The sequence below is a fragment of the Bubalus bubalis genome, chromosome 5 (genome assembly GCF_019923935.1).
Source record: "Bubalus bubalis isolate 160015118507 breed Murrah chromosome 5, NDDB_SH_1, whole genome shotgun sequence".
NCBI classification, from domain to species: Eukaryota; Metazoa; Chordata; class Mammalia; order Artiodactyla; family Bovidae; genus Bubalus; species Bubalus bubalis.
Window position 1 is genome coordinate 17,260,743 of NC_059161.1, and position 20,206 is coordinate 17,280,948.

Here is a 20,206-nt window from a genome sequence, read left to right on the forward strand (position 1 = left end):
GCACAGTCGGCGCCAAGGATTGTTGGCTGAATTGACCTGGTTTTGTGAATTGGGGCAATGTCTGATGCTGCAGTGAACCGGTTGGTGATCATGACCGATCACAGTGGCGCTGTCCTAACAAGAGCAGCTGTCCCCTGGGGGTCATCTGGGGCGGCGCTGGTCAGGGCGTGTAGAGGCCGGCCTGAAGGAAAGGAACTGGCTTGTAGCGGGAGGACGGGTCCCTGGAAACCCGTCGCAGTTCTTGGCCCCTATATCCCACTCCCCGCCCTCCGGAGAAGGTCCTCATCTGAGATCTCTTTTCCTTCATTAGCTGTGCTCGTGGAGTCTCCCCAGCTGCACTTCCTCTGGTCTTTTCTGGCTTTGCTGTTTGTTTATTTGTTTCCGTGTCAGCCTCTTTCTCTGGCTGTGCTTGTAAATAGAGCCGATGACTGCCAGCTCCAGGGCCTGTGTGGTGAACCTGCTGCCCACGTTGGGGTGGCAGGTCTCGTAGACTCTAGAATCCGATGCCAACGGTTCTTTATCCCTGATGCTCAGAAGCTGCTCCAGGCACTGGCCCAAGCTGTCCAAAAGGTTTTTCTCCTGATCATCCAAATGGAACTTTACAGACAGAAGCATCACATGACATGTTCTCTCTGTCCCCTCCCAGCCCTCTCTCTTGCTCCTTGTTCTTGCCACCACATCCCCATCACAGGTTGGGCACCCAACCGAGGGGCACCCAGGCTGGCCTGTGGTGTGGAGTGGCAAATAACATGAAACGTTTCATGCATTACACTCTTCCCTGGCTGGTTTTTAAATCCTCATTGAGAAAGTTAGAACTGGGCTTCCTCTACTTTGCCAGCCATTTCAAATTCCTAAAGCCAGAGCATCCTTGCTTGTTGGCTATGGCAGGAGAGACCTCTTTGAGGCTTAGCCTTTGTCTTTTGCGTCCATCCCGGTCTGTTTTTGAGCCGAGGCAGGTTCTCCTCTCTCTCCTGAGGCCAGTTACCCTGTTTCACCTGCTTCCCCGCTGTGCAACCCTGGGGGACCTCCTCTGCCCCCACTTCCAACCTCAGACCCCTGTGGGCTCTGCTTCTCCCTGCCTTCTGCAGCGCACTGGCCCCTTGGAGGCAGCTGCCAGTGAGCTCGCTGTCAGCGGGAGAGCCTTATAGGCAGTGCCATCCTGCTCGAGTCTGCGGTCCTCCCCCGACTCTGCATGGCAGCGCGCATCATCTGTCAGAGTGCCCCCTCCCCTCCCTCCGCTTCCCCACCCCCTTCCCCGGGAGCTCGCTGCCTTCCCGGTTCATGAGATGCAAAGCCCGGCAGGCGGGTGAGGAGCCAGCGGGAGCTGCATGTTACAGCCGCCCTGCTAGGGGCACCCCCACCCCACCCCCCGAGGTGAGGTGAGCCGCCCCTCAGCAGCCCTCTCCCATGTACCAGGAAGTGGCTGACTCGGTCACTCAGGGCTTCACCGAGCCATGCCCAGCTGGGACCAGCACCAGCCAAACCTGCCCAGCTGCACTGCCCTCCACCAGACAGGTAAGAGAGAGCTGCTCTTCCAGCCCGGCGAGAGGGTCCCCGAACTGGCCCTCCCAGCCGGCCATCCTGAGCCTTGAGTCTTGCTGGGAAGTGCAGGACACCCCAGGGCAGAAAAGGCGCTGTCTGCCTGTCATAACCCTACCCTCCCATTCTCTAACAGAGCTGCTTAGACAGGCTGGGTTAAGTCAGTCACTCTTGCCAGGAGCAAGGGTGCAGGGACATGCCCATTCTTCCCGGACAGTGGGTGCTAAGCTGCCAATATCCTGTTTTTGTTCTTTCTCCTCCCTTGAAACCTCCTTTCTTGTCCAAGGGGACGCAGTATCTCCCTGCAGATCCCTTCGGGGGCTCTGTGATTATGGTTGATTGCTGCCTAGACCGTGACACTTTCTGTTCGTTTCATTCATGTCTTCTTTGCTGTTGTGTTCAGCGGATCGCCGGCACAGCAGTCTGGCTGCCCACAGCATCTGTTCTGTTTCCAGACAGCGTGCAGGTCCCCTGTGCTGCGGGTGACTGATGCAGGTGACACATTCCGATGCAGGAGAACTCACGATCACAGTGGGTTCAAGGGAGATCAAATACATCGGAGGTCACTGATTTTTTTTGTTTTTTTTTTCAGCTTTATTGAGATGTAGTGACAGATAACATTGTAATGTGTTTAAAGTGCCCAATGGGATGATTTGATACATGTATGCATTCTGAAAGGACTCCTACTGTCGAGTTAATTAACACATCCACTGGCAGGTCACCAACTTCTAGTTTCAAATATTTTCCCACATTTTTATTATTGCATATAATGTTGGAAGAATATCAAGTTTTGTTCACATTCTGGATTGTTTTCTTAGACATCGTCTTAAAATGAGACTTGGTGGGATGGTGTGTTTTTTTTTTAAACTGATACAAGTGACATATAACATCATTTTGGTTTCAGGTTACAGCGTAATGATTTGATATATGTATGTATTATGAAAAGATCACCGCAATAAGTCCAGTTAACTTCTATCACCACATGTAGCTGCAATTGTTTTTTGTAGGAGAGGGCAGGTCACCAATTTCTAAGCAGTGAGTTGAGGACACAGTAAACATCTATAGGAGGGGATGCGTCCTTGGCATCAGCTTCTCAGAGCTGTCTAGGGGGGGCGTGGAGGATCGAGGCTTTTCTCTGTGCTAGAGTCATTCCATCTCAGTCTATTGTTTCACTCCATACTTAAAACCTGGCTGAAGGTCCTCATAGGTGTTTATCTTGGGATGCTTTCAAACTAATGAAATAGGAAGGAAAGCCTACCCCTTCCTGCAACTTGGGTTATTTTTGGATTATTTGTTCCTACAGTTTTGGAAAATTCCAGGTTTTTTGGGGAAGATGCAGGAGGTGCTGGAAAGTGGGGGAGTGAGATAACGGTTATCGCGAGAGCATCTAAGTGCTTGGGGGAAAGTTCAAAGCTCTAACTGGCAATGTGTTATTATGCTGATGATGGCTTTTACTTTTAGTTCGGGAATGGTATCCCTGTGAGCACTCAATCAGTCTGGCAAACTGTTTTTATTAACCATTTGCTCTTTGCTCAGTCCTTAGAATAGGTGTCCTAGTAGAAGATCGATGGGAGAGGGGTGAATGGGGATTGGAGAGTGTTGGGTGGCCCCTAGTCCACCGTGGCCTGGCCAAGGTAAGCCGCTCCTGGAGACCCTGTTATTTTGGCATTAAAATTTTTTTTCACACAGAGCTTTATGCACAAAGGAATCTTAAAACTTTCTCATATTCTTTGTCCAGGTGAATCAGACTTTCACTTGAAGCCAAGGTCTTTCTCCTATGGGTCAGTGAGCTTCAACCACAAGAGTCATTTCACAAATGCCAGGGACTCCCAAGGGATTGAGTAAGAGGTAGATGGTTGGCTGCACAAAATCCATCTTATTACCATTTAAAAAATCCTCCAAATGTGGGTCTCAGGGATGGGTCAGCAGCAGCAGTACTGAATGTGATGCCATGTTGTATAGAGTGGAAAAAGCCCTGGTGGTCCTGGGTTCAAGTCTCCCTAGGGTCATTAATTGAATTACCCTGTGCCCTTCACTCAGGGATCCTGTACAGCTTTGCTTTTATCATCTGTAAAATGGGTACAATAACAAGGGCCCAACTTACCTCCAAAAGTTTTTATGAGGATCAACTAAAAAATGATGATAGCTGCCAGTTGTCAAGATGCGCTGGGCAACTTTACTAGGTATTTTCCTCACATGATGCTGTTTAATCCTTCCAACTTCCCTAAAACTTAAGTCTCCAGGAGCTTAAGAAACTTGATCAGCTAAAGAAGTGAAAGCAATTTTTAGGTTTTGGTGGTGCCATACAAATACAGGTTTTGTTGTGTATCACGACTTCATGGCTTAGGATATTTATCCTGCTAATCCTTTCCCAGGCTCCCCTATCCCATGTGTTTGCTCATTTCATTTCTGTCCAAATACTTACAGCTCTAGAGCCACTAGAAATGCTCCTTGCTTTTCCTCTGTCTTGAAAATTAGAATACTTTTCACTGTTCAAGAAGCATCAACATTCTCATCAGAACCTTTATCAGGACTCTCTGTTTGGAATTTCCAAAAAGCTTTTGAATCCTTCAATAAAAGGTCCTAAAAAGAAGAGGGTCTCAGAAAAGCTGAATGGCTTAAGGTAGATTCCTTCCAGGGCCTTGTCTCTCAAGGAAAAGTGTCAGAATTTGCTCAGCGTCTTTGTGCATCAGAGCGCACCCACACAGCCCGTCCCTCCTCCCGCCCCCAGTGCAGACATTCATGTGTGCCCGGCACAGGCCTGAAAGCAAAGCATTTCATTTTCCAGGGGGGTCTGCGAAGGTAGGAATAGATCCCAGCAGGAGAGCTGCCCCCAATCTCCACACCACCATTTCCTGCCACTGTTGGTGTGGCCAGCCACCATGCCCGGGTCTGATGGCTGTGGAGCTTCTTTTTTGCATAAATCTGGCTAGCTGGCTGGACTGGACCTGGCAGGGAGGACATAAAAGCCATTGGCTGAAGTGATTAAAAATGAAGGATTAGAAACAGCTGATTTTATATTCAGAGGAGGGGGAGAGTGCTGAAGCTGCTTTCTGCCCACAGCTGTAGACCCTGATGGCAAATGGTAAAGCTTTTGTTACTGTCTATGAAGGGGAAGAGACTGATAACCAGCACCCTGGCACTGCGACATAGGAGGAGAGCCACACTCCTATTGTGGCAGGGCCTCGTGCACTCACATCTCAGCCCCAGGGCCTTGAAAACTAGGTCCCGCTGCTTCTCCATCTCCTGCCCTGCTGCCCCATCCTCTGTACCCTCCCCTCTACCCCTGTGTGGTGTCGGACCTCTGTCTTCTATGACTCTGATGCTCTCAGTGTGACTTCATGTTTTGATAAGGCTGAAGAATTTACAATCCATATTTGCTTTAATATTATTGAATTCTTACAGTAGCTCAGGAAGTTGGCATTGCTTTAGTATTCTGATTTCACAGAGGAGACAGCAAGGTCTTAAGCCAAGATAACTCAGCCACGAATAGGATAAGTTGGAGTTTGAACCCTTTTTACTGGACCTGATAGCTCATACCATTTCTGTAATTCCTTGCGGCCTCTTCCAGTCATCATCCTTGCTCCAAAGAGCCTCACTCACTCACCTGTTTTCTGGTTCAGTTAAGTTCAGCAAACATTTATTGAGCATCTTCTTGGTGCCAGGCACTGGGCTAGGTGTTGGAGATGTAGAGAGGAAAAATCTTTTACCTGTGTCGTCTGTATAGGTCATGAAATGGACCTATACCACCTGGTTTCATTGCTTGGCGCATAGGAGATACCTAAGGGTTAGTTGAATAAATGAATGAAAGAATGGATACAGTTTCCTGTCCTTGGTGAATTTAAGAGACTGGGTAGGAGCTGAGAGTTGTAGGCACTTAATCATGCCGGGTGCTGAGGTAGAGAAGTATGTCCAGGAGCACAGAGTAGGACACTTGCAAAACCTGGCTGTGCGGGGGAGCCTGCTTGGAGGAAGTGGTCCTGAGTGCAGCCAGAAGGGTGAGGAGGCAGAACAAATTGCAGAAACAAGGCCTAGAGACTTGGAACCATGATGTGTGCTCAAGACTGTGAGCACTTTGGAGTTACTAGAGCATGAAGCATCAGCCACTGGGGTGGTGGGCAACTCTCAGGTAGGTGGGACCTAGCTCCTGAGGACTTTATGTGTCAGAATATTTAAGCTTGAACTTTATCCCGAGGCTTGGGCTTACAGGTTGTGAGGTGAAGGGACCATAATCATGTTTTACATAGGTGATTATGGCTGCAGACTGGAGTTGAATTTAAGGAGATAGGCTGGATCACAGAGCCCGAGAACAAGAACCAGGAACTATGAGCCAGGAGGTGAACCAGAGCAATGGTAGTAAGGAGAGGAGGCAGGTGTAAAAACTGAAGGAGATTTAATCAGTATGGTTTGGTAACTGCTTGACTATAGGAGATGAAAGAAAAGGTGTCATCTCTAATTGCTTCCCTATTTTTGGCTCGAGTTACTCAGTGGATGTTGGTGCCAGAAGCTGAAACCAAAGATGGCAGAGAAAGCCAAGATTTGTAGGTATATGGGGGAAGGGTGGGGGGAAATGGGTCAGGAGAGGAAGCGGAATGATGTGCTCAATTTTTAGATAGAGCTGCATATGTTGTGCCCGGGGAATATCTGAGAGGTATATTCAGCAACCATGGGCTATAAGAATGTTTACAATTGGGAAAAGGGCCAGAATTAGAGGAAAGTATTTGGAAATGGTCAGTATATCTGTGTAGTTAGGAGTGCGGACAAGGATAAGATTGCCCAAGAAGCATTTAAGGAGAGGAGAACAGGAAGCCAAGGTTAGAAAGCAGGAGAATATCAATATTTATGCTTTGAGAAGAGGAGGAGCTAGCAAAGAAGACCAAGGGGAAGGGCAGTTAGGAGAGTGTCAGGTCGAGGAGGCTAAGGGAGTAGGAATGCTAGAAGTGACAGGTCACCGTGGTGGATGCAGTGAAGAGGTCCTTAAAGACAGGTGTCATTGGATGTCACAGGATGGGGGGGGTCCCTGTTTCAGGGCAGTGGTGGGGATGGAAGCCAATTGTGAAGGGCTGAGGATGGGATAGGAAGTGGGGAAACAGGAGATGCTGTCAGACAGCTTTGCTGACAAAGTGAGGAATACCCAAGGGGGATTTTTTAAAATGAAAGAGTACTTTTATTTATAAGTGTAATGGGGGAGAGAAAGAATAAAGATAGAGAGTTGATCAAGCAGGGAGGGTTAAGTGGGGAAGCAGGACCTCTAGGAAGAATTTGCCCTGATAGACACACCTGCGAGGGGTGGATGTGCATAGACTTGCAGATGAGGAGACAGGAGAAGAGGTTGAGATTATTTCGTACCTGAGGGCTTAATGATCATGATGAACCAGGAGATGAGGCTGTGGACATGTGAAGGATCATATTACAGAAGCCCTCTCTTCTCTATGGACTTCCCAGGTGGCTCAGTGGTAAAGAATCTGCCTGCAATGTAGGAGATGTGGGTTCGAATCCTGGGTCAGGAAGATCTGCTGGATGAGGAAATGGCAACTCACTCCAGTATTTTTGCCTGAAAAATTCCATGGACAGAGGAGCCTGGAGGGTTACAGGCCATGGGGCTACAAAGAGTCGGACATGACTGAGCGATGGAGAATGAACACGCGCACTCTTCCTTACTCTCTGGCTTCCTGCCCTTTGACTGCCTTCGCAGAAGCCAACTGGCCACTGGGAAGCTAATTTGTAAAAAGTGAGTTCACTGTGTAAGGCTCAGGTCACAATAGGGGCAGGGAAGGGTTGGGGATGTAAGCGAACAGGTCATCCTTTGCATCCTCATCCAAGGGTGACTTGTGGCCCTGGATTCTGGATGTTTGGGCAGCTCAGAAGTGGGAGGAAAGGAAGTAAGTAGCTGGATGGTGTTCTAATAGCTCTGTGCTGAGTCCTGACTATGGCTCTAAGAAATGTGACTTTGGGCAAAGTCTTTAAAGTTTAGGTTCTGTAGGTGATATCTGAGAGTCATACCCACTCTAAACCTCTATGAATTTTAGCACCTGCTCCCTAGGAGTCAAATAGTTTTTCGTTTTTGTTTTTTAAGTTGATTTATCCATGGGGAAGAAAGCTTACAATGGAAAATAAACAGGAAATCAATTTCTATTCAAATTGCATCTTTCATATTTTGATTTCCTTGCACTAACAGTTTACACATATGCTCTTTTTACTAAAGCATATCTTGTCACACTAAAAAAAAAAAAAAATTAGGCATACTATCAAAAATACACAAGTCAAGAAGACAGGACAACTTAGCTTTGATCCCCTTGCACTCACCACCCTGGGTGATTTTTAAGCAATTTCCAGATAACGTATCATTTCAATGTTAAATATTTCCAGGTGTATTTCTAAAGAGTAAGATTGCTTAAGGAAAAAAAAAACCCTCAGTATTGATATCACATTAACAATAATATCTAATCAGTGCTCCCACTTCCCCCAATTGTCTCATAATATTTTTTTATGTCTTTAAATTCAAATCGGGTTAAATTCAAATCAATTCAAGTTAAATTTCACACACTGTATTTGGTTGATGTGCTTCTTAAGTTTTTGTTTTGTTTTTTAACACTGATGGCCACTGTCTGAGAGTCCTGTAATTCCACAATAACTCCTGATTTCATGTCATTTCTCCCAGTGTAGGTCTGCCATTTAATTTTAGGAGCTCTAGGGAACCACTGCAGTTTAGACAACAAAGCCTCCGAAGATTCATTTTAAAATTCCTTCTAGACAAGCTTAGAAGGAGAAGTATAAAAATAATGAATAAAGAAAAGAGGGTAGAAAGAAGGAAAGGCTGTAGGGAGTCATAAGGAGACACACGAAGGCTCAAGGGGGACAAAAGAAAAGGGCTTTTGTAGCCGGGACTTGAGTAACGCCCATCCACCAAGAAACTTGAAAATCCTTACAAATGTGTTTCATACTTTTTTTTTTTGCTGTTACCTGGCTTAGCAAGTGGCAAACATGAATCTTTAAACAATAACATCCTATCTATTTAGCGTGTTTTCCCAGACAGCTTATCATATAGCTGAGTGGGTATCGTTGAAGTCATCCCCTATGTAAAGTGGGGAAGGGTAGGAATTCTAATTCCCATTTTACAGATGATGAAACAATTGATACAGCTAATAATGGTGGCTTACAGTCACTTGCCGTTCATCAAACATTATGCTGAACTTGATGATGTTATCTAATTGGATCCTTTTAACAAGCTGATGACATTGGTATAATGATCGTTATAATCTTTATAGCAAACTGATGACATGCTGAAAATAACACTCAGAGAGGGAGAATAACTTGCCCGCAGTTACAGATCTGGGGAAATCAAGGAGCAGAGATGGAAATTCAGGGCTGTCAAACCCACTGTTCTTTTTTTCCAGGTCAGTCTACTCTCTACTAAGTCATCAATCTTGTTCTGCATAGACTTGCTCACTGGCAAAATTCCATTTAGAGAGTAGCACAGAGCATCACCAAATATAATAACAGGGTACAGTGTGCTGGAATTTGCAAAGCATTTTCCTTCCCACAGACTGTCTCATTTCTTTCTTATAACCACCTTGAAAAATAGGGCAGGTGTGTTAATTTGTGTTTTACAGATGAGGAAATTGAAATTCAAAGCTCTTGGTTATGTTAGTTGGTAATCATGCAGCTAGTGAGGGCAGTGAGTGTCACGGAGCCAGTTTGCAGCAGAGTGAGGATCAGAGGCTCTTTCTTCTGATTCCAGAGCCCATGTTTCTCAGGTCCTCTTTGCAAACCTCCTGGGCCCACACCTTTAGCTGCTGACTTTTTTTCCATGCCCCCTCTGATGTTCCTTGTGCAAAGTCGAGTAGGCTTATTACAAATTAAATATCAGGAAGCTCGAACTGATGAACAGGAAGGAAATGAGGCTGCTAATGCTTAGAGGAATGGAATCGAGATGCATTTTTTTTTTTCTAGCAGAATTTTGGGCCAACTGGCCTCTTTCTGTCCTTCCCTTCCCTGTGTCCTTCCAGTCTCCATGGAAACCCCAAATCAATGTGGCATATGTTGATTCATGTTTCTACTGTTACTAGGAAGCTACAAACTGGAAATTGCTTTTAAAAGATTTGTGGAAGAGCTTTAGCATGCTGACCAGAATTCAAATCTAATATCCAAATGACTGTTTTATTAAAAGCTTTTAATGTGGTCCTATCCTAGGTGGTATGTTGATGAAATCAGCACACAGGGGGCATTTGGCAATAAACCTCTGCTTCCACTATCGTGGCTTTTAAAAATATTATATTGCAGTCTTTAATTCCCTTTATCTTCAATGTAATTACATTTCTGTGGCCTGTGTGACAACGCCAGGTGTCCTTTAGCTCTTGATTAATTCCACTCTGCCCCGACCAGGCAGTTGGGAACAATAGTTTGCAGATGCCGTAGGTACCTGGACGGCTGCCCCTGGGTGTCATTAAGGTTGGTCTGACTTCCATCTTGACCTGGAGACTGCAGAAGTCTGGTGTGTTTCTGCCATAAGGAATCCTCGGTGATTTTTCACATTTTCTCATGAACTGAAAATCAAATGCAGCTGACATTTATTAAACACCTGCTCCATACCAGGCAATGAAAATTGATAGCAGGGGGAACGAGTCAGAGAGTCTGTCTTTGTGGCGCACACAGTCATTTGGGAGGATCCGAAAACATAAATCACAAGGATAAACTACAGGCTGTGATGCGGGCTGTCAGAGAATCACAGCACAGCGCGATGTCAGGATGGGGGGATTCCTCTCGACTGAGGGAGCTCTGGAAAAGCTTTGGAAAGGCAAAGTTTTAGCTTGGAGATATTGGGTTTCAGGAAGGAACTGGGAGTTAAGAGACAGACCCAGAGTGGAGACATTCAAAGAGACTAGCTGAGGAATCAGGTGTGTGCTTGCATGCGTGTGTGTGTGTGTGTGCACGCATGCACATGCCTGGGTGTACAACGGGATGTGAGACTGGATAGGTAAGTGAGACCAGATTATTGGAATATCAGGCAGAATAGGGAGTTACAGTGGAGCCTGTTACACAGATGATCTGCTTTGTTGTTGGTTGTTGCTGTTCAGTCGCTCAGTCATGTCCCACTCTTTTGCAACCCCGTGGACTCTAGCCCACCAGGTTCCTCTGTCCATGGGATTTTCCAGGCAAGAATACCAGAGTGGGTTGCCATTTCCTCCTCCAGGGGATCTTCCCGACCCAGGGATCAAACCCGTGTCTCCTGCACTGCAGGTGGATTCTTCCCACTGAACCACCAGGGAAGATTTGCTTTATGGATCTATTCAGTAGGTTACTCTTGTGGTAGTGGAGTGTGCCAGAAGGTTTGTGGGGAACGGGGGTGATGAAATAGGGACAGGAAGATCAGTTATTTAGGGGAGGTGGAAAGGCATGCATTGTGCTGGATGCTGATAACCTCTGACATGGCAGCATCAATGGATGCAAGATGAGGAAATTCAGAAATAAATCAGAAATACAATGACAAGGTTTAGAAATCAATTCAGCAAGAGAAATGGAGGGAAAGAAACCCCAGATACCTGCATTTATTAACTTGAGGGTCTGGAACACAGTGATGTCATGAATGCACACAGGAGCCCAGCAAGAATGGAGGACTTGGAGGGGAACGTGGTTGTTTTGGAGACAGTTGAGAGTCTGCAGGATCTGAGAGGGGTGGGGCTGTCTAGAAGACCTCTTGAAGTGCAGCATGGAGCTCAAGACAGCTAGGACCAAAGTCCTGATTCTGGAGAGAAGCTGTGACCAGTGCTTGGGAGAATGGAGTTCCACAGAGGAGCAAGTGCAGAGAGGGACGATCATCGAGGTGCCCGGCAGCCAGAAGTGCCGAGAAGCCAGAGCAGGGCTTGCAGTGATTGCTTTCCCAGGAAAAACCATGAGTCGCAACCTGAGATGCTGTCCTATGCCTAGTTTTCAGCCAGCAGCTCAGGAGCTGTAAACAGAGATGAATCCAGAGTTCTATGTCCCTGGACCAGAGTCCAAGTAGCAAGGGCCTTTCTCATTAGCCCTCCAACCTGCTTGCCTTTTCCTCTCTCTCTCCTTTGGAAAGAAAACCATGCCAGGATACATATCCTCTCAGTTCAACTTAATTTCCCACCCCTAAATTCTTTATACACCTGCCTCTATAGGAAGGAAGATAAGAGTCCTCCCTTAAAAAATTATTTATTTGACCTCACTGGGTTTTGGTTGGGGCATGCGGGATCTTGGGGGCTTTTCAGGTGGAGCTAGTGGTAAAAAATCCATCTGCCAATGCAGGAGACTCCAAAGACGTGGGTTGGATCCCTGGGTCAGGAAGATCCCCTGGAGGAGGAAATGGCAACCCACTCCAGTATTCTTACCTGGAAAATTCCACGGACAGAGGAATCTGGTGGGTTACAGTCCATGGGGTCGCCAGGAGTTGGACACGACTGAGTCCGCGTACCTGAACCACTTGGGATCTTGAACCTGGACCTGCTACCCTGGGCCACCAGGGAAATCCCTAGAGTCCTCCCTTGGGAGGGACCTGTCTAGGTCTGTGCTGCTCAAACTGGGGTGCTGTGAGTTTACTCCTTGGTGTTTAGGAGAGTTAGTAAATAAATAAATAAATAAAAAGTTTGCAGTGCTTTTAATTTTCTTTTTACTCATGTTAGAGTCATGTCTACACACCCTCATCCCTCTGCTCTTTATATTCCTGTTCTTTCTTTTAAAACTTTATTAATTATGGTATTTCTCCTTAAATGTTTGGGTTGGCTTATTGACTTGCTGCAACTGTATTAATTCTCTAAAAGCTAGTTGAAGATTCTGATGCCTGGTTAATATGGGTCAGCTTCCACTTGAGAGTTGGGCTCCTGTACAACACTCCCCTGCCTCCTCAGGGCCTTTAAATCCTGGATGCTGGACTGGGCAGTGTAAGACTTGGAGGAAGCCTCCAGCCGCCTGTGTTAGCACTGGTAAAGGGGTCCCACACTGACCCTGCCTTTGTATTCAGGCGAAAGGTGGAATAGGCTGGAGGCACTGAGTTTGGTATCAGACACGCAGCTCTGTTGCTTATAAATGGCTTTTCTCTGTTTTCCCATCTGTAAAACAGATGATAAAGACGTTGATCTTGTAAGTTTGTGTTAGTCACTCAGTTGTGTCCAACTCTTTGCAACCCCATGGGCTATGACCCACCAGGATCCTCTGTCCATGGAATTCTCCACATAAGAATACTGGAGTGGATTGCCATTCCCTTCTCCAGGGGGTCTTCTGGACCCAGGGATGGAACCCAGGACTTCTGCATTAGGCAGATTCTTTACCATCTGAGCCACCAGAGAAGCCTGTAAGTTTTTGGTGAGAGTTAAATAAGATAACAAAGTGCAACGTTTAGCACAGTGTCTGGCACATACTAGTTAGTTCAGTCACTCTTTCATGTCCGACTCTGTGACCCCATGGACTGCAGCACGCCAGGCTTCCCTGTCCATCACTAACTCCTGGAGCTTGCTCAAACTCGTGTCCATTGAGTTGCTGATGGCATCCAACAATCTCACCCTCTGTTGTCCCCTTCTCCTCCTGTCTTCAATCTTTCCCAGCATCAGGATCTTTTCCAGTGAATCAGTTCTTCTCATCAGGTGGCCAAAGTATTGGAGCTTCAGCTTTAGCATCAGTCCTTCCAATGAATATTCAGAACTGATTTCCTTTAGGATTGACTGTTTTGATCTCCTTGCAGTATGAAAGGAGTATGAACAGTATGAAAATGGCACATACTAAGTGCTCATTAAACATTAGCCCTGGATGAGGAATTCAGGGGTGGATCCACCTTATAGTATAAACTTACCTTGGATTGCTGCTGCTGCTGCTAAGTCGCTTCAGTCGTGTCCGACTCTGTGCGACCCATAGACGGCAGCCCACCAGGCTCCCCCGTCCTTGGGATTCTCCAGGCAAGAACACTGGAGTGGGTTGCCATTTCCTTCTCCAATGCATGAAAGTGAAAAGTGAAAGTGAAGTCACTTGAGTCGTGTCCAACTCTTAGCGACCCCATGGACTGCAGCCTACCAGGCTCCTCCGTCCATGGGATTTTCCAGGCAAGAGTACTGGAGTGGGGTGCCATTGCCTTCTCCATACCTTGGATTAGGGAAGCACTCATCGCTGGGCTTTTATTCACCGGTTTATCTGTGTGCCTCTTTCTGATGGTACAGTTCACCAGGAAAATGCCCAGACGTGAACGATTCTCTTTATGCTTTAATTCGAAACCCCAGTTTGCCTCGGGGTTCAGGACAGGAATTCGGAGGGATAGGAAACGCTTGTTTGCATCTCCTTTTATAACACGAAGTTCCCTTTACCTAACAGAGGGGCACTGTGGACATTTTCAGAGAGAGACTATGAGTCACTGTGGAGGCAGCATCAGAATTTTTATTTCATCCTATCATCAGTGTGGTTGCGGCAGAGTCATTGCACTGCGAGGGTCCAGGCTATGCACCAATAGATCTGCCAGGAAAGACTGCGTTCTGGTGTGACGTAGTAGAAAAAGCTCTGCTCTAAAAGTCATAAGGAAGCAAGTTCTGGTCCTTGAAGTGCTGCTGACGCGTGGTGTCACTTTGAAAAAGGCAGGTCACCTTTTCTACCCTCAGTTCTCTGATCTGTGTCACTGTCTCTTGACTGTGGCAAGGGATTGTTGAGTGACAACACATGACAATGCTTTCTACATTGGGAACGGGTCAACAAAGAGTTTGGTATCTTTAGAATAAAAGCATCACTTTCCATAGTGATATCTGCTGATATCTCCAGCGAGTGATGCTTTCTGGGTTTCAGGAATGATTTGTAGCAAAGTCTAGGTGCATTGGGAGCTAGTTCCTGGGTGGGAGCAGGAGGCGGTGCCTTAGAGACCTGGAGTGGAATGAGGAGAAAGAAGGTAAGTAAGCTTTATCCCAGGGCAGCGGTTCGTAAACTTGAGCATGCATTGGAATCACCCGGAAGGCCGGCCCCATCCCCAGAGTCTCCAATTCTGTAGGTCTGGGGGTGGGGCCTAAGATTTTACATTTCGAACACATTCCCAGGTGATGCTGACATTGCTGGTCCAGGGACCACGCTCGGAGAATTACTGTACTAGGGCAAGCAGGAAGAGAGAGTCCTCCTTGTGGAACTGAACCGGGCAGTGTGAAGATCCATGTGGGTAAGGTGATTTGAAAGGAAAAAAAAAAAAAAAGACTGTAGAAGATAGAAAAATAGAGATAGTGTGCGGATTGGGCAGAACAAAGGGAAAAGTCTCATTCCGTGACAAATGCAAGTCGGGGGAAGTTGCTAGGTGATGGATGAGAGAGAGGGGTGAATTTCCAGTGTAGGGAAACCCAGGTGAGAGGCAAGAGCATCGATTTGGAAATGTACAAGTCTGGGGAGGTGGAGATTTCTCATTAAGAAGTGAGGAGTGGTGTGGTTGGTTCTGGGGACTGGGATGGATTGGGGGGGACCAACGCCGCTGTGGGGTAAGAGGGACAGCTGAGCTGTGGCAGAGGGGGATAATTTCAGCACTGTGTGGTGTGGCTTGGCAGTGCGGCACAATAGAAATTGGGAGAAAGGGGGTGGAATTTAGATGTGTGACCTGCCCCATAGCTTTCTTGCTCTCTGCATTTATCACATCACATCACACCCAGCAAGACAGCCCCCCTCCTCCTGGTTCATTAGGAGATTTGATTCGGCTTGGCTCCTGCTGTCAGCAGCTGTCTGGGGGCAAAATCTTTATGCTCCCTGCTCCCTAAGCAGCAACCAGCCTTCAGCCAGCAGCAGAGCTCATTAGAAGACGCCCCCCACCCCCCACCCAAACCCTTCATTTTCAGCTCACTGGTGGCGGGAAAGAGTTAATACCTCCAGCTTCGCTGCCCCCCTGGGCAGCCTCTGGGTGCTGAGGGAGGCAGCTCTGGGCTGTGGGAACTTCTCCCTGAGCTGCTGAGCTGCAGCCAGAGGAGCAGTGAAGCAGGTTAGTGAGGCTGAAGACGGAGATGCAGGAGGAGTGCCAGGCGAGCTCCACTCAGGGGCACCTCCTGCATCCTGCCAATGAGGATGGGTGTGCAGCCTGTGCCCGGGAGCTGAGCCGCCGCCCGCTGGGTGTAGGCTGCTTCAGTATTTACCGAATGTGACAAGCAGAGAGAAGAGCTTTCAGCGGGGCCGCTTGCTGCCTGGCTCAAGTGGTGGGAGGTGTGTTGTGCATGCAGGCATGTGGATATGTGTGTGTGTGCGTGCGCAAGTGTGCTTCCGTGTTCATGCACACATGCCCTTCACCCGCCAAGGATTTGACTGCTAAGAGAAAGATCTACTCTTTCCTCAGAGCTCCTTACCCGCAGCCTCTCTGACCATCCTGTTGGCAAAGACGCGCAGGCCATGAGGACTGGTCAAAGACAGTGAGTATCGCTTGGGTTACTCTCTTTCCTCTCTGGGGTGCCCGTGTGAGCTGATTGCATTATCCATATTTAATTAACCTGCCTCTCCATGCATATTGATTGCTTTCTTCCCGCTGAGGCTCTTAGTTCCTCTTCCCTCTTTATAAATCTTTGCTCTTCGCTTTTAACCTTTTTTTTTTTTTCTTTCCCCTTGAGTATCCTCACTTTCTAATGTGTCTCAGCCTGTCTGCCCCAGAGTCACCTGTAACTCGATGCCCACTTATTAGGGCACATGGACCATGGTACCATCATACCTTTGACCTTCCTGGGCTCTGGGTAACCCCAAACTCTTCTATAAATTGAGGGCCAAGTAGGGTGAGAGCCCCTAGGTGCTGGGATGAATGAGAAAGGTGGGGTCAGGGTATCCTGCAAACTCTTACATACTTGACTCTAAGCTGATATAAGGGGCAGTGGAGGGGTTTAAAGGGCAATAGTGGCCAGTGTTGGATGCAGAAGAGAGAGAGGCAGAAGTCTAAGCAGCCTTGGGAAGCCGGCATGGATGGTGGTGGGACCGAAGAGCCGCAGGGCAGGGACAAAGGCCAGGTGACACCGCCCAGGTGACCTTGCCTGCTGTGACTGTGGGTGGTAGTACCTGATTCTGCTCGGCTCCAAGCTAATAAAGGCTCCTGGCCTGGGGGTCCCCCTCCTCTGGGGCTCTAACCCACAAGTCAATGAAAATGAGGCTAAGATACCGCAAGTAATGATTCCTGGTGACGCTTATGGCTGTGAAGGACTTTGATTTCCTGACTTCTGCGCTAGCAGGTATACGCACTGTTAGGGCAAAGATTGAGGAAACGTCCCTGCCAGGAACACAGCCGTAGCTCAGTCCCCTGCACACAAAGTCTAATTCTTTTCCCTTCCAGTTTTAAGAAAGTAGTCTTTTAATTTGTTTAATTATAGTAGTATGAGAGAAGGTTTTTTTTTTTTTTTTAAGTATTGGTGAAATGTTCCGGTGATATCAAAATAATTTAACCTGCGTAGATCTTGCTGGGGCTGTATCTATCTAAATTAGGTTTCTTTGAAAATGGATTCTATGTTTGGTGTCAGGGTTCCCAGGGGAACCCTTAATGGATAGGCTGCTCTCCTCACGTGTTTCTTCCTATCAGTTTTGTCTGTGGGAACAAAGGGTTTGATGCCCTGAGAGTGGGACCCCCCAGGAGAGAGAGGGGATCAAGTCAATCAGGCCTCTACCTGGAGATCCCCGTTTCCCTGATGTGCTTCCTGCTTCAGGTCAGGGACAGGCCAGTCCCCAAACTGTGGAAGGTCAGGCAGTCTCCATCTGGGATGGAGAGAGTGACTTGCATATTCATTTCTTCAGCCTGTGCCTGTGATCCCTGCAAAGGAGCAAACCTGAGCGGTGACAGTGCCTGACGAGCCTCCCTTGGAGTTCTTCCAACCTTCCTCCCGCTCACGCGCTCCCCGGGCTCCGGCACTCCCACCTCCGGGACAGGTCCCCTTGGAGGGAGGTGAGAAACAGCCAATCAAAGGATTCTGGAGCAAGCGCTGACCCCTCCTCCCCCACCCAGGGCTGGCTGGTCACTTGGGCCCCACTCGAGTAAGACATAGGGAACAGTCATCTTGGGCTTGCGATGCTGTGCCTTCCTCCCCAGGGAGGGGCTCGTGTCCCACTTTACGCTGATGGTCAGTAGCCGGGGAAGCAGGGACTCCCGACCACCAGGCAGCAATGTGAAGCCACCCAACACCTGATCCTCATCCACCCTGGTTGGTCACCCTTGGTCAGGACCAGCAGACGTTCGTGGGGGACAGGGGTGTGTGGGGAGGTATTTCCTTGGCAGACGGTCACCTGCTAGGACGTGCAGTGCAGTCAGAGAGGGGGGCCCCCTCTTACAGCAGATTCTTTGATTTTAGGTGAGAGGACGTGAAAGGGTAAATCCCTGAGCCCTGCAGTCTTATCTCCCGCCCTGTCGTCCCTGCACATCAGCCAGAGGGTTAACCATAAGTGGGCGCCCGTATGGCCGCTTTACTGATGCCACGCAGGTAACTGATGCTAACATGTCTTCTCATCTTTCTTTCCTCTTTTTCCACCTTCCCACCTGCCCTGCTGTCTGAGCCAGCCCCAAACCTTCTAATCCTGTGGGTGGATCACTGGCCTCCATCCCCCAGGCCTCCTGTGTGGACTGTGCTGTGTTTGCCTGGATGCTTCTTGCAGAGTTGGGGCCTTGCAAGCAGAACCTGCCTTAGCACCAAGCCCTGCCCTACAGGGTGGGACTCAGAGGGTGGGACTGTGCATGAGCTTGTATTGAACCATTTAGGGTCTCTCTTTGTTACTGGGATAGAGAAGAAAGATGAGGGCAAGTCCTTTGTTTTTAAAGTAGCCTTAACCTTTGACTCTTGCTTCTGCTCCTGTTATTTCAGACCTAATGAAAAGGTTAAGTCTCAATTAGACAAGATAGAAAGTCAGAACTATTTTGCCCCAAAGGATATTTTATGGAAGATTTTTGCAAACTATTTGGAAGACTCACTGTTGTCTTGGTAACAAGCAGCACCCTTTACACTGGCCCCTGCTAAACCTTGTTAGATGGCTTGCATGGATTTGCCACTTACTGAAGTCCTCTTAATTGCTCTTTTGGGGGCATTGACCTGACTATTCACTGACTGATGTTTCTGAGGCACCGAGGAATGAGCCAACTCACTCTGAGTTGGTTCTGGCCTGTGGTGCAGCCTGGGCAGGACCTGCACTTGAATTCATGGAATGTGATGATTCAAGGGCCCTTAATCCAGTTGCTCCAATAGCCTGGTGCTGGGACACCCTGTGATTTGTAAGAGCGAGTGGACATGACATGCTCACTGTTGAGGGAGAGAGAATGGCTGTAGCCATGTTTTGAAATGCAAGGAAATCGATGGCTTTACAGTGAGCCTGGCTGAGATGAGAGCTGGGGGCACAGGGCGTGCAGGAGAAGAGATATTTCTGGGGCCTTGGATGTTCTGGCCTTAAAAGGCTCCTTGGAGATGGGCTGTGCATGTGTTGTCCACCCCCGCGAAGGTAATACCATCCCCGTAGACGTTTGCCGGATGAGATGTCTGTGAACAATGACCGGGGTCAGAGATGAAAACCCATTTGAAGTAAAAGAGCTTGAATTGGATCTCACAACTGTGCCCAGGTCCATGATTTGTGAAAATGAGGAAGGGAAACCAGGATGGAAGAAGTTCCTTTTAACAAGGAGAATAACGTCTTCTTGGACTATTTCCAGGGCAAATTGTCACCAGTGTGTACATGGCGGTCCCCTTTTATCAGCCACTTTTAAGTCCTGCTCATCCCAAACTCCTCCCTCTTACCTTTGCCCTCCATCCAAGGAGTGGTCATGGTTAGAGGTCAGGGGTCAATGAACTTAATCTATCAGGATCCAGGGAGTAAATATTGTCAACTTCATGGGCCATACAGTCCATCCTCAACCACCCAACTGTGCCCTTATGTTCGAAAACAGCTTCAGACCATATATAAACAAGCAGGGTGTTTCCAATAAATAAGATTCCAATAAAATTTTATGTACACAAATAGGTATCTCTCAGGGCTGTAATTTTCCAATCTCACTGAAAGGTCAAAGGGGGCTAATATTGAGAGTCCGAAAGAGGTATTAGCTTCATTTCTCTTGCAGCTGTCACAACAAATAACTGCAAAGTGTCAGGTCCCTAAGAAAATAAAAAATATGAGAAATTTAAGCACGCATGTTAAAATTTTAAATGTGTTGATTGAGATTAGCCAAAATACAAATAAGTGTATGAAAACTTAGTTAAGTGACATTGCTAACAGAGGGTACCCTGGTTCTTAGCTGCTGATTGTACCCACTGCTTCTGCTTCCCACCTGCAGGCATCAGTCCTCTGGTCCGTCACCATTCATGTCTATCCTCAGGTTTGTGGGATGAATGGGAAGGACCTGAGGTAGAATTGACCTGCCCTGAAGGTCCCTACTGTGTGCTCTGAGATCCTGTGACAGGCATCACTGTGTCACTCGAGCATCTCTCTGCTCTCTGTGTGGCTATCACTGGGGCGCTGCAGTCAGGAGTTATCGCTGCTGCTGCTGCTACTTGGCCCTCCTAGAGGGAGAGCAAAATGTGGATTGTTACTTTGCCATCACTGTATTTCCTTTCCCCACAGAGAATCCTAATTTAGAAATTCTTCCAAGCTAATGACCTTCATTGACTTACCATCAACTTGCATGTCAGCTTTAAAAAGCGTTAAGCCTCTAGGGCTAGGGGACCTATTACTATTCCGGTCGTCAAGATAGGGAGTGAGTACTGCC

General features: G+C 47.7%; 1 protein-coding gene across 6 annotated transcripts in view; it reads left to right on the forward strand.

Annotated features, from left to right (window-relative positions):
* RGS8 (regulator of G protein signaling 8) overlaps positions 1-20,206 on the forward strand; it is a 58,734-nt gene that overhangs the window by 9,873 nt on the left and 28,655 nt on the right. The window contains exons 1-5 of one of the 6 annotated variants that reach the window (XM_025285514.3): positions 1,283-1,515; positions 14,568-14,683; positions 15,833-15,905; positions 17,263-17,410; positions 17,814-17,942. In XM_025285514.3, the coding sequence (XP_025141299.1) occupies positions 17,917-17,942 (26 nt within the window). In that variant the 5' untranslated portion in view covers positions 1,283-1,515; positions 14,568-14,683; positions 15,833-15,905; positions 17,263-17,410; positions 17,814-17,916. Of the gene's footprint in view, positions 1-1,282; positions 1,516-7,140; positions 7,271-14,567; positions 14,684-15,512; positions 15,703-15,832; positions 15,906-17,262; positions 17,411-17,813; positions 17,943-20,206 lie in introns of those variants that run through there. The other 5 variants (XM_044942751.2, XM_044942750.2, XM_025285515.3 and 2 more) reach the window with 5 other exon arrangements.